This window comes from Ruditapes philippinarum, unplaced genomic scaffold (genome assembly GCF_026571515.1).
Source record: "Ruditapes philippinarum isolate M1 unplaced genomic scaffold, ASM2657151v2 ctg4533_1_1_1_1, whole genome shotgun sequence".
Taxonomy (NCBI): domain Eukaryota; kingdom Metazoa; phylum Mollusca; class Bivalvia; order Venerida; family Veneridae; genus Ruditapes; species Ruditapes philippinarum.
Window position 1 is genome coordinate 212737 of NW_026854266.1, and position 13108 is coordinate 225844.

A 13108-nucleotide genomic window follows, 5' to 3' on the forward strand; every position below is an offset into this window, starting at 1 on the left:
TCATGTTTCTTATTATACAATGTATTCTGTTTGTAATGTATATTTATGTTTGTAAATTCTGGAAATAAATATTGTTTTAAACTAATATTTTGCACAAAACCATGTACTGAAACTGAATAAAGGGTCTTTTTCTTGTCAAGATGCCCCCTAGCTTATGTTTGAAGACAATATTTGTTCCATAATTTTTAATTTAATACATACATGTAAGAGCTTGGTTTGAACTTTGTTAAAGATTTTTAGGATTCTAGCATAAATGTTATGCTATTATAGGAGGAATAGATATTCAGTTCTTTTTAATTCATGTTTGATTGACTTTTGCCCAAAAAATCTTTACTGAGAATAGGATTAAGCTTCAAATGACACCTCCTCCTCGGTCGCCCGATAGATTTCTATGAAATTCTACAGAAATAATCCTGAAGTAGTCCTTAACTTAAATTGCTCAACTGATTTCCATCCACAAGATGGCATCCAGAGCAAGCAATGAAATAACCTCTAAATGACATCTCCATTTAGCTGCTTCATAGATTTTAATGAAACTCTACAGTAATGACCATCATTACTAGTCTTTTACAAAAAATGTTCAAATGGTTCTGGCCCTCGTGTGTAAATATTTACTGTTTATACATCAAACTATCTTTTGTATTGTGTTATTTAACGTGTTTTACAAGTTTTTGTTATAAAACCAAGATTATGTAAAAGTAATGAGAATTTATTTTGAAATTAAAGTGATGTAACTGAACACGATTTTCCATTTACGTCATCGATTTTTAACACACAAATAGCCGGGCCGAAATAGCCATTCAATTACTTAAGTAAATACATTGCAAACAAATTAATAAACTGTTTGTAGATTTTGATTAAACTCTTCAAAAAAGTTATTTTGAGGTCATTATAGAAATTGTTCAAATATTTCTGGTTTGTTGGACAAGATGGCGGCAAGATAATATTATGTCTGTCTTCTTTGTTGATTAAGATTTACTGAATGTTGTAATCTTTACAATTGCTTGAATATGTCCGTTGTTATGTTTGTTTTATTGAAGGCCTTGTTGAAAATAAGATTTTGCATTATATGTGTTGTATCTAATGCTTTGATGTATTGTCTTAATAAGTTACCTTCGTTAAATAAAGAGTGTATTATTATTATTATATTAAAATAGAAATAAGCTTGTAGTGACAACTCTTCTTCAACATTGATTCAAATATAAATGAACTTCTAAATGATTTGGTGATCTCTAGGTGAACATTAACAATATTTGCTAAAATGGTTTCATGCTTAATACAGAAATAAGACATTAAGACATCCCCACTACCCTAGCTGGAACAACAGTTCATTTTTATATCAAAGCTCTACCACTTGGATGATTTTGTTAAAAGTTAATTAATACGAGTGTCCAGGTAATTAAATATTATCCATTTAGACCATATATCCTCTGGTGAGCAATTAAGGGCCTCTTTTATGTAAATTTGATTAATGTTTTTATCCGGAGTATTACGAGAAGATTGTAACTGTTTTTTTTTCATGAACCTTAATATAAGTTATTTAATAAACATAAGGTTTCAGCTGCTACATGTATTCGCAAATTCTGCTAAACATCTACATGTACATTATACAAGTTGCTTCAAAATCGTTAACGATTACACTAAGCAGGCGCGTTGTCTGGGAATAGCTGTTAAAAACAGTGCAAATTTATAGTTATGATATAAAAGAAAGTTAATTAAAAGGACTACAAGACTGTCATAAAAAGTTAAAAGTAAAGCTGACTTAGAACTGGTAAAAACGATGCAGCTGCCCATGAAAAAAGGCGGGAAAAAGTTAAAATAGATCTTGCAGAAAAAATCCAAAGTATTAATTTTATTTATAGCCCAATTACAAATTTACACAGACATACTTTGAAATAGTATATATCTTAACGGTTTCAAACAGTACATTTGAAACGTTTTTTGTTTTAAATACTTATAATTTACTTTAATATTATGGAGGTATAGAGCTCTAGGGAGGCTGGATATGTTACTATATCCACCATATGAAACTTTCCATCTGAGAGAAGAGTTCCCCCAATTGGTAAAACATCCAGCATGAAAACATCAAAGAATACATTTTTTTTGACATACGTAGCCAATACCAACAATGTGTTTAATACACTTTAATAGAAGCATGGCTCAGTCTCTTTATTGAAGCCAAGATTATTTATTGTACGGATATAGTACGTTCATCATGGGTAGTATGGTAGAGACTTTTATACCTTTAATTGGCCATTTTGTAAACAATAAAACTTTCCAAGTTGTTTTTCGAAAATTATGACATTTGGGACTATTTTGTGAAAATGTAGACTGAAAACGCCAGGTATTTTGCTTCATTTGATTTAAATGATTGTTTTAATGTATCAAATTTCTATTGTCATATGTAAGAATGAAAAAGAAACAAAATTATAGTAAGGTCAGCTGTTGATCAGTTGATTGGATGTATAATTAACTGTTCAATGTGTAGCTACATGTATTTGCCTTTGGCCGTGAACTACATGTAACTAGTAATGTAAAAATACAGATTTGAATTTCACAAGTAAGTTTATAAGTTACACCACCATGTTATTTTCAATCTTTAATAAACTTGTCAACAACAAAAACTACTATGTCCCCTAGTCTCAATATTTCTACTGCAAGACAGACCGATTTTATAATCTGATATTTCATAGATGTCTGTCTTTAAAGGGCGACCATCGTCTTTATAATAAAAAGCCCTAAAGCGCACAATTTGTTGGGCTAAGTACTATGTCCCAAATTTTATTTTTCTTTCTCTTGTTTTTCTTGGATATAAACAGCTAGATTATAATATTTCATTATTTGGCAATAAAGTTTGGATTTTATTTATTTTTAATTTTGTAATTTTCTTTTGCAGATCATGGCTATAATATAATATGAATAAGGTTAAGCCTCAAATGGAGCTTTGATAGAATTTATAATGTATTTCACTATTTTGACAATATTTGTGACATGCCCATCCAAGGGTATATATAGGCCTAGTGAGTGAACAGGTGAAAGTCAAAATAAGTTTACATTTTGCCATAATTCCTTTCAATGTTATACTTTAATTTTCATGAACGAGAAATAACTCTCATGGCCCTAGAGGAGAGATCTTTTATAAATATCCATCAGAAATTTACCTGTAACACTCAATTTATAAAACAAGTGTGATGTAGTCTTTTTTAATATTTTAGGCAGCTTTATAGCTAACCTAACTTGGTCATTCACCATTATAACAGTCAACAACACTTAGAACTGCACACTTCTGGCTCACAATATCTGAATAAAATCCATCCGTCAGTCATAGATTCACTTAAATTCAAATTTCAAGATTAAAATTTCCATCTTGGGAAACGGAAATCTACAGAAAGTTCTGTTGATATTGACTAGGCATCTATTTCTATTTATGTACTTTTAACTTTATGACAAATTCATTAAATTATCTTGAACATCCCAATTTGGAAAAGAACTTTTGCGCAATTTCGTATTTTGATTGATGGTAAATGGGAAAGTTATTCCAAATGTTTTAATTGAATGGGAATCATGATGAGACAGGAAACCAGAAAAACTGATCCCGACAAGCTTAATACATAAAAGTGCAGGTTACCTGGTGGGTAAAGTCTTGTACAGATTCCTGGCGTGCTCCAAAAATAAAAAAACAATGAACCAAAATAACCTCCGATGAAGAGCAGGCAATTGAGAGCTCTGCACTGTAACTTTGTCATGCATTGTAGGATTTCTAAACATTTGCTTATACAGCCTTTATTCATAGACTGATACTTTTCATATTTAGAAGGAACATACCTTGGATGATCCAGTGTTGGGAGTCACAAGGTCAAGGTCACTTGTGCCATCAATAGAATTTTTACACTTTTTCTTATATCTAGAAGAATATACTTTTAAGTGAACCTTTAAGTTTGGGGTCACTGGGTTCAAGGCCTTTCACTTATATATATTTGATAAATTTTGAATATTTTTCAACTTCATCGCATAGCAATAACATGCCAACTTAAATTTTTCACACTAACAAAATGTCATGACTCTGTCAAGTTATATACTATGTCTTTTGGGCAGGGGTATTGTGTTTAAGAAACACATTCCTGTTTCTGATCAAGATGGCATGTAAAAATTTATTTTCGATATCACTGCTTCAGTTCAAATCAAATAAGCTAATAATGATAGACATAACAGTGTTACGGACAATCAGTGCTACATGTAAACAAACTACTTGCAGCACAAAAATGTAATATTTTCAATCTGACTCAAGTTCAGATTTTCTTATGATGACATTTTTGTGCTGCAAGTACCTAACTTAGGATAATTATAAATGGAGCAAATTTTATGCTTTTATCTGTAAATAACAACATATATTTTATTTTCAGAACTTTGAGAGGGAGGGGGGCTATTTGCAAGAGATGGACAAAAGGATGAGAAAGTTATTTGGACCGAAAGTGAACTACATATTATAATGATTAAATAAACTATAGCATGTAAGTATAAGACTATCTTTTCTTTTGAATTATTAAGGTTTTTAGTTTCATTTCCTGGTGTTGATATTGGTTTTGGTACTCTTATCAGCATATTTTTATATGTATTTGCATGCAACTTTTATTTCTCATTAGCTACTACAGTCATTGATATTTGGATGGTCATAATATACATGTATATGGTCACTGACATAGAAATATATATCTTTAACATTGATGTTTACTGAAATTAACTTTTCATATGGAGTGTTTATGGGTTGAAAGCCTACAAGTCATGCAAGTTCTTTCGCATTAATGGTGAAGGTGTTTACTTAATTCTTCACACTTGTTTTCAGGGTTTTAAGTGTAGGCCATCTACCAATTACACATAACTAAAGCATGGACTTTAATTGAATTGATCCATTTGTGAATTAATTTTTTTGGTCTGCAGTTGGAGAATTTTCAATGAATATTTAATAAGATAGTTACAATAAATATGTAGGAGCTATAAATAATAATGTTGTTATTTTGCAGCTTTAAGCTATGGCAAAATCTGATGAAACTTCAGTCTGTTTACCTATTGGTGTATTCTGGGACATAGAAAACTGCTGCGTACCTAAATGGAAATCTGCCCTTCTTGTGGTGAAAGCTGTCCGAGAGAAACTCTTCAATGGCCATCGTGAGGTGGAGTTTATGTGTGTCTGTGATACATCCAAGGAGAGAAAATATATTATACAGGAGCTAAATCAAGCTCAGGTAAAGGTCATGTTCCAACTTTATCTTGTGTTCAAATATTATCTTTCAAATATTAAGCACTATGAAATGATAGAATTTATTCATTTTCAACCCAGATTATCATAACTTTGACATGAAATAACTTGCCTATTTTACTGCTGTTATTTCTAATCCCACGTTGGTGTGACTTAAAACTCAACAAAATAAATGAAATATTTCCTATTATTAGGCCTTTTGTAACTCACTAAATTCATGAGTTGTCACGATCTTTTGGAAGTTTTTACTCAAGTCCTTCAGCTTGGACTTACTAAAGTTCTACTGTATAGTAAAGTGTCTTAATTTATTCTTTATCATTATTTTGTCCTTTTATGAAACAGGTTAATCTGCAGTGCATATAATGTCAGAAGAGTTTGTTTGAATTGACAGATCAGTTTTCTTTCTAGGTAAATGTTGTACACATAGATGCAGTTAGCAAGAATGCTGCAGACGACAAATTACGACAAAACATCCGACGGTTTGCAGATACACATTTGCCTCCTGCGAGAATAGTCCTGATTTCAAGTAAGATATTATTTCAGTTACATAATGTTTTTATGGCAGAACGTTTTCATTGGTTCAGATAATTGTTAAATTTGGTCTTATTGTTTTTGTAAAATTTTTGTGTTCTCTGTTGTTTGACATTGCTGCCATTATGTGTAAGCATGCATCTAATGCTTTGTGACAGAATAAAGAAAACAAACATTATTACCTTAACATTTAAAGTGCATAAACTGTACTGTAATAATGTTGATTCATGTCTTTCTTTATACAATATATGTACAATTATCTTTAACAAGGAAAATATTTTTCGGAAATTTTTTTGGGGAAAAAGTTGGAAAATTTAACAAAAATACAAATGATCAGCATTTAAAATTTTTGTCATAGAGTTAATGTAAGGACTAACATCAATTCAATTTAGCTAATGTTATATTGCAGTTTACCTAAAAGGCCTTACTTGAAATAGCAGAAGTTATCTCCAGACTGATCATGCCTAAACTATTGAATTGTTTGCCTTTTCCTTTTCAAGGGCATGCTAAGCAGTGAAATGGGGCACGCCCAAGAATTATGAAGTGTAAATACTTGTGCACAACTAGTTATAAAACAGGAAAGGCTTAGAGTTACAATGATGTATTCACCAACAAGTTTTTAGTAAAAGTGGAAAGCTGCCATATAACCATCGCACTGTCAGTTTAACTAAAAATCTTTTAAAAATAATAATGATCTTTATTTGCAGGTGATGTAAATTTTTCCACTGACTTGTATGATCTCCGATACAGGAAGAAATTTGACATAATCCTTATACACAGTCACCATGTCCATGACTCGTTAATACACTCTGCGACTGAAAATTACTTATACGAAGACCTGATTAAAGATATCCCTTGTAGATCTCCTTCAAAGGTAACTTTCACCTTGACTATTCAAAGAACAAGGAGATCTATTGTACTCATCTTGGCATTGGGGTCACAGACTGGTTAAGTTTTTGCAAGCAAGTTGTACTTTTCCAGAACTATTGAAGGGAATTTGTTTTGAAACTATACAAACTTATTTGGGAGCATTATCGAAGGTCACGGTCCATTATGACCATAACTCTAGCATTGTTATTGACAGAACTATGACCCTTTTTTAACTTGGAAAATTCTACATTATCCAGGCTCTTGTTTTTCTGTCAAGCACTAAAAATAGTCAAGATGGACAGTTCTTGTTCATGTCAAATTTCGTGTAACTGGTCACATTAAGTAAACCAGTGCATGCATAAAATCTACATTCTAATATGGATAATTTGCTTTTTGTGTCGCCTCTACGGAGTAGTGGCGACATATAGGGATCACTTCTCCGTCTTCTGTCTGTCTGTCTGCACTCACAGGACAGTAATTATGTGGCTAGAGGGACAGTAGGTAACTGTTCTTTCTCTTTGATGTCATTCATTCCGTAATGCTTTTATGTGGCTATTTTCTTTAGTGTGGCTAAAAAGAACAAAAGAGAGAACAATAGAGTAGCCACATAATTACTGTCCTGTGAGAACGTCCGTCCGTCACAAAACTTGTCCAGACTACTCGTCATAAACTACTGGTGCAATTTCATCCAAACTTTACAGGAATGATCAGTACCAAGTCTAGTTGTGTATATTGTCAGCATTTTCCGGTTCAATGATTTTTGTAAGAGTTATGGCCCTTTAATAATTTTTATTTTTAAAGTTTGTCCAGACTACTTCTCTTATACTACTAATGCATTTTCAATGAAACTTTACAGGATTGATCTGTAGCTCAAGTCCTTGCGCATATTGCACGGGTTTTCTGGTTGAATGATTTTTGGCTGAGTTATGGCCCTTTGATAAAAAGGTGTTTTTTTCTGTGTGTTGCCAGATACACAAAAGCTTGTCCGGACTACTCCTCATAAACTACTGGTGCAATTTCATCCAAACTTTACAGGAATGACCAGTACCAAGTCTAGTTGTGCATATTGTCAGCATTTTCCGGTTCAATGATTTTTGTCAGAGTTATGGCCCTTTAATAATATTTATTTTTAAAGTTTGTCCGAACTACTTCTCTTATACCACTAATGCAATTTCAATGAAACTTTACAGGATTGATCTGTAGCTCAAGTCCTTGTGCATATTGCACGGGTTTTCCGGTTGAATGATTTTTGGCCGAGTTATGGCCCTTTGATAAAAAGGTGTTTTTTTCTGTGTGTTGCCAGATACACAAAAGCTTGTCCGGACTACTCCTCATAAACTACTGGTGCAATTTTATCCAAACTTTACAGGAATGATCAGTACCAAGTCTAGTTGTGCACTGTCCATCTGTCTGTCCGTCTGTCACAAAACTTAAGATCACTTACTTATGGCGCAGTTAAAATGACCACCCCTGAATTAAATCTTAATCTGCCGGTACCTATATTGATTAGCTTTTCTCACAAATACAGAGTGTGGTCAGATTTTAGCTGATCATCTTGAGATTTTCATCATTTTTAAAGGTATATGTAAGGAACTATTAGAGATAAATTGTTTTTAAACATTAAGAAACCAGGACAAAATGTTCATAACAATTGCTTGGGATAGTACCTCGCTCTCTGGTTATTAAACACCTTTACTAAATAGGTTTGTCTGTAAAAGTGTTGGCACTATTTTTAGTCTCAGTTTTATGTTCATTTGCTGGCTTTTTAGGATCTATTCCAGAACTAATAATAAGATGAAGATTGAAAACTGCTTAATCCTGCTGAATTTACACATGCGACCAGTGCAGACCAAGATCAGCCGACACATTTTTGCCGATTAATCATGGTCTGCACTGTTAGCTCTTAAGAGGAATAGTTTTGTCCAGATTGAACGACAGACAACTTCATTTACGATATTAAGTATGGCACTGGCTAACTAATCCATTTTGCTCTTTAGGCTGAATTTGTTTGACTAAAATGGAATTTTCTTTTTCTTTTGCAGGGTATAGATGGGGATGTTGAATTGACTGTTACTGGATTCCCTGAAGATTTAGATCATAAATGTGTGAAATCTAAGCTTCAAAAACTGTCCTCTAACACAGGTGGTAGAGTAGTGTGTGTGACTGACGAATATGCCTTATTACGATTCAAAACAAACACCTTGGCAAAACGGTATGTTGTCTTTAATATTGTTTTTGAAATAACTTTGTTCGGCTAATAGACTTTATTTATACATAATTATGTAATAAAATTGTTCTAAATTTATGATTTTATAAATCTATTTTATGCAAAAAGTGTGATATTTTATATAATACTCCTCTTTGAAGAAGATGGAATATGTTGCTTTGTACTGTGTCAGTCAGTCTGTCAGTAGGTGGCACCTTGTCTGACTAGAGAACACTTTCTGTCCAAATATTTTGTGTGGAGGTTTGTCATGACAAGAAGATGAGCCTTATTGATTTTGAAGTTTGTAGGTCCAAAGGTCACTGGCCTAGATCACTAAAAGCTTGTCCAGCTAATTTACACTAAGTCTTTGGCTAAGGGCAAGAATATTTTTATGAGAAGGTTTTTCATCATAAGAAGATGACCCATACAGATTTTGAGGTCATTTGGAAAATGATTAACAGCACCATGGCCTAGAAAGTTAAAAGAGTGTCAGACAGGTACCTAGGGATTATGTTAAAAGCTTTAACTTGAATTTGAATCTCAAACTTGAATTTTAGCCTACAGTCTTGAGATTAAGTGTGGAGATTTGTAATGAATAGTACATGTAGATTAACCCTATTGATTTTGCGGTTAAAGATCATACTGACCAATAACTGACCAATAACTAAATAATGCTTTAGCCTACTGACTTCAGATTTGATGTGCATTTTGATCATGACTAGTAGATGACCACTATTGATTTGAAGGTCATTCTTTGAAAGGTTGATTTGAAGGTCATTCTTTGAAAGATTAGTAACCGTGTTCTTGACCAGTAAAAGCTTGCACTACCAATAACTAGGGATGATTTTGTCCTGCAGTCATTAAATAAGGTATGAAGATTAGTCATTACCAAAACATTCTGTAGTTATAGGTTAAGCAAGCTTTAAATGATCAAGGCCAGTGATCTTGACCTTGGTAAAACTTACCAGGGTCATTTACTATTCATAATGACACTCCAAACTTAATCTTAGGACTTAAGGAACATGGGTTTCAATTAACTGGTCTGCCAATCATTAAAATAATGGTGACCTGGAACTTTGACCTGCTGATCTCAAAATCAGTATGGTCATCTGGTAACTTTAGTTTATATAAATTTAAACACATTTGTTAGAAACAAGATTTTTTTGGTTAAAGACACTAAAATTCCTGAAATTACATGTTTGTAATGCTGATGTACTTTGAGATAAGATGGTCACGGTGTCTTTAACCAAAAAATCTTGATGAATTAATTAATTGAGAAGGCCTTTGATTAAAATTTGCTTTTTGTCACATGTACATTGCAATAAGCAGAGAATATCAAATTCATAGTGAGTATGTAAACAGTTGTATGTACAAGATTATGTAATAATGTTGTGATAAAACTATTTTAAGTGAATACAAAAGTTGGGTGTCACCGATCTTAGTTTTGAGTTATCTACCCTTGAATCAGACTTGTATACTTTTTTTTTGTGTCATTTTAAGGGCAGAAAACTTATACAAACCTCTACGAAATCTTGTTTTTACTTGTGGACAAGGTTAGCTTTTAAAAAAGCTAGTAGCAACTTGCTTCGTAATTTTTTTCCAGGGATGTGTTTAAATGTAAAAATGACAGTTCTGTTAGCTGAAGAGACTTGGCTAAATAATTTTGGATTCCAGCCCTGGCAGATAAATTTTGTAGAAAGCTGGAAGCCAAGCTTCGATTAAATTTTTGGATGGATTCGGAGTTTTAGGTTGTTTCTCAGTAAAATCCTAACGTAAACGGCGAGCTGGCATTATGTTTTTTTAGCTCACCTGTCACAAAGTGACATGATGAGCTTTTGTGATTGCTTTTCGTCTGGCTTCTGTCCGTCCGTCGTCTGTCCGTAAACTGTTACTTTAAATGACATCTCATAAACTGCTAAGCCAATTTCATTCAAACTTCACAGGAATGTACCTTTGGTGATTAAAAACCCAAATTAACAAGTATTCTGACTCAGGTGAGCGATTTAGGGCCATCATGGCCCTCTTTTCTTCTAATTGTTGATCACAATGCATAATAACATGCAATTCTATAAGATATATCTGTTAATAATTTTTTGTTTGAATAAGGGGACTTAAAATTCTGTTTTAAAAAAAAAAGAAAAAATGCCACAATCATGTTTAGAAATTAAACAATATGCTCTTTATTTGTCAATTATTGCACAATGAAAATTAGAAAAGTAAGGTATTGTTTACCTTTATTAGTCCCTGTACCGGAGGGGACTTTAGGTTTACCCTCTGTTCATATGTCCGTCCATCCGCACTCACAGGAGAGTAATTATGTGGCTAGAGGGACAATAGGTAACTGTTCTTTCTTTTTGATGTCATTCATTCCATAATGCTTTTATGTGGCTATTTTCTTTTCTGTGGCTAAAAAGAACAATAGAGAGAACAATAGAGTAGCCACATAATTACTGTCCTGTGAGAACGTCTGTCTGTCTGTCCACAAAACTGGATCCCGCAATAACTTAAAAAGTACTGAAAATATTTTTATGAAACATGATACATGGATAGATGGCAGTTTGGAGATGCAGGTCTTTTTCTTTTCTTTCTATGTTGAAAATTCTGGTTGCCAAAGCAATAAATAGACTGAAAATATAGCAAATTTAACACATTAACTGCATCCAGTGATAATGTAAAAAGTACTGAAAATATTTTTATGATACTTGAAATATGGCAGTCTGGAGATTATGCACATTTTTTCTTTTCTTCCTATGTTGAAAATTCTGGTTGCTATGGCAACAAAATAGACTGAATTTCAAGATTTTTTATTCTAGTTTTTACGCCTTTACACTAAAACTTCTTTATTTCTTAAGGTATTTACTTCAAACTTTAAATAATAGTTTCTGGTCATCAACCACATCATATATGACAAGGTTTTTAACTCTAGCACAAAAATTATCAGAATTACCTCCCGTGAACTTATAATTTTCATGAAAAAAATGTTGTTTTTTTTAAATAACTCCTTTATTTCTTAATGTAACTTCTTCAAACTTCATATGTATGTTTCTTATTATCACTCAACATATGTGAGAAGATTCAATACTCTAGCAAGACTTTTTGGACCTTTTGATTATCTGTTGAACAAAGTTTCCTTACTTAGCAGGGAAAGTAACACTTTACTATGATATAGACAAACTTAGAACTCAAAAGATTTAAGTTCATTCATGTCATTCATTCATTCAATGGTATATATTGCATGGCTAATGGCCCATCAAATGATTCTGGGGTTCTAACCGGTAGGGGACTTATGGATTGCTTGCAATACTATGATAATTGCTTGTTGTAAACTATCTGCCCTTAGATTGAGCAAAACCGTCCATTTCAGGGGCAGATAACTCTAAAACAAGAATGGCAATCGCCCAATTTTTTCACTAACATTTCTGTTATTTTCTTACAACATGCCAGTTTTAAAGAAATTCTACTGCACAATTTGAATTTTACCTATATGTCTATATGAAAACACCCAAAATGTCTTTAAAATGTTTATAAAAAAGAAGTCAATAAAATATGGCTTATAGGTTTTCATTAGGTGGATAAACAATTCACAAACATCTCTTGTTGCTTTTGTTAATTACTGTCCCTTTCTATGCCTATCCATGTTGTAACTATGTTAAAAAGTAATATTTTGGTTATAGGTAAAGTTAAAGGGATACTAAGCTATTCTTTAGGTATTACACTTTTATTGCAGAAATTTATTGAAATCTGGGAAACTGACTCACTCAGAATATGTCTTCATTTGGAGGTGGCTATAGGTTAAAATGGCTGTCTCAAATGTATTTTGGCCTGCCTTAAAACTTAGAAAAAAAATCTTTATGGATGTGATAAATCAAAAGAATGACCATCTTAAATTTAAAACAAACTATCTCAAATTTTTTTAATGATAACACTGACTTAATGTTCCATTTTGATCCTTTTATAGCTTTCTGTTTAACTTACATGTACCAGCAGTGCCACTTGTTCTTTACATGTGAATTGGAGGTCACTGTCCAAGGCCAATAAATCAGGCATTGATTTTGACAGAATTATAGCCCTTTATGAAAAGTTTTGCATGAAACTAAAATTTAAAGAAAAAAACTGCTGATGGTATTCACATAAAGATCAATTGGTTTTTGAAATTACAATTATTGGTCATTTTCGAAGGATAGCATGGATTTTCTGTGAAATTTGTCCCTTGTAACTTAAGAATTAATGGCTCAGTGTCCAAG

At 32.4% G+C, this 13108-nt stretch overlaps 1 protein-coding gene across 3 annotated transcripts in view; it reads left to right on the plus strand.

Annotated features, from left to right (window-relative positions):
* Nucleotides 1-2212: 2212 nt before the first annotated feature.
* The window catches only part of LOC132739581 (meiosis regulator and mRNA stability factor 1-like), a 29111-nt gene continuing 18215 nt past the window's right edge, over nucleotides 2213-13108 (plus strand). For all 3 annotated transcript variants that reach the window (XM_060727312.1, XM_060727314.1, XM_060727315.1), the window contains exons 1-6: nucleotides 2213-2344; nucleotides 4404-4511; nucleotides 5022-5243; nucleotides 5666-5783; nucleotides 6496-6662; nucleotides 8701-8870. In XM_060727312.1, coding sequence (XP_060583295.1) covers nucleotides 5031-5243; nucleotides 5666-5783; nucleotides 6496-6662; nucleotides 8701-8870 — 668 coding nt within the window. In that variant the 5' untranslated portion in view covers nucleotides 2213-2344; nucleotides 4404-4511; nucleotides 5022-5030. The remainder of the gene's footprint in view (nucleotides 2345-4403; nucleotides 4512-5021; nucleotides 5244-5665; nucleotides 5784-6495; nucleotides 6663-8700; nucleotides 8871-13108) is intronic.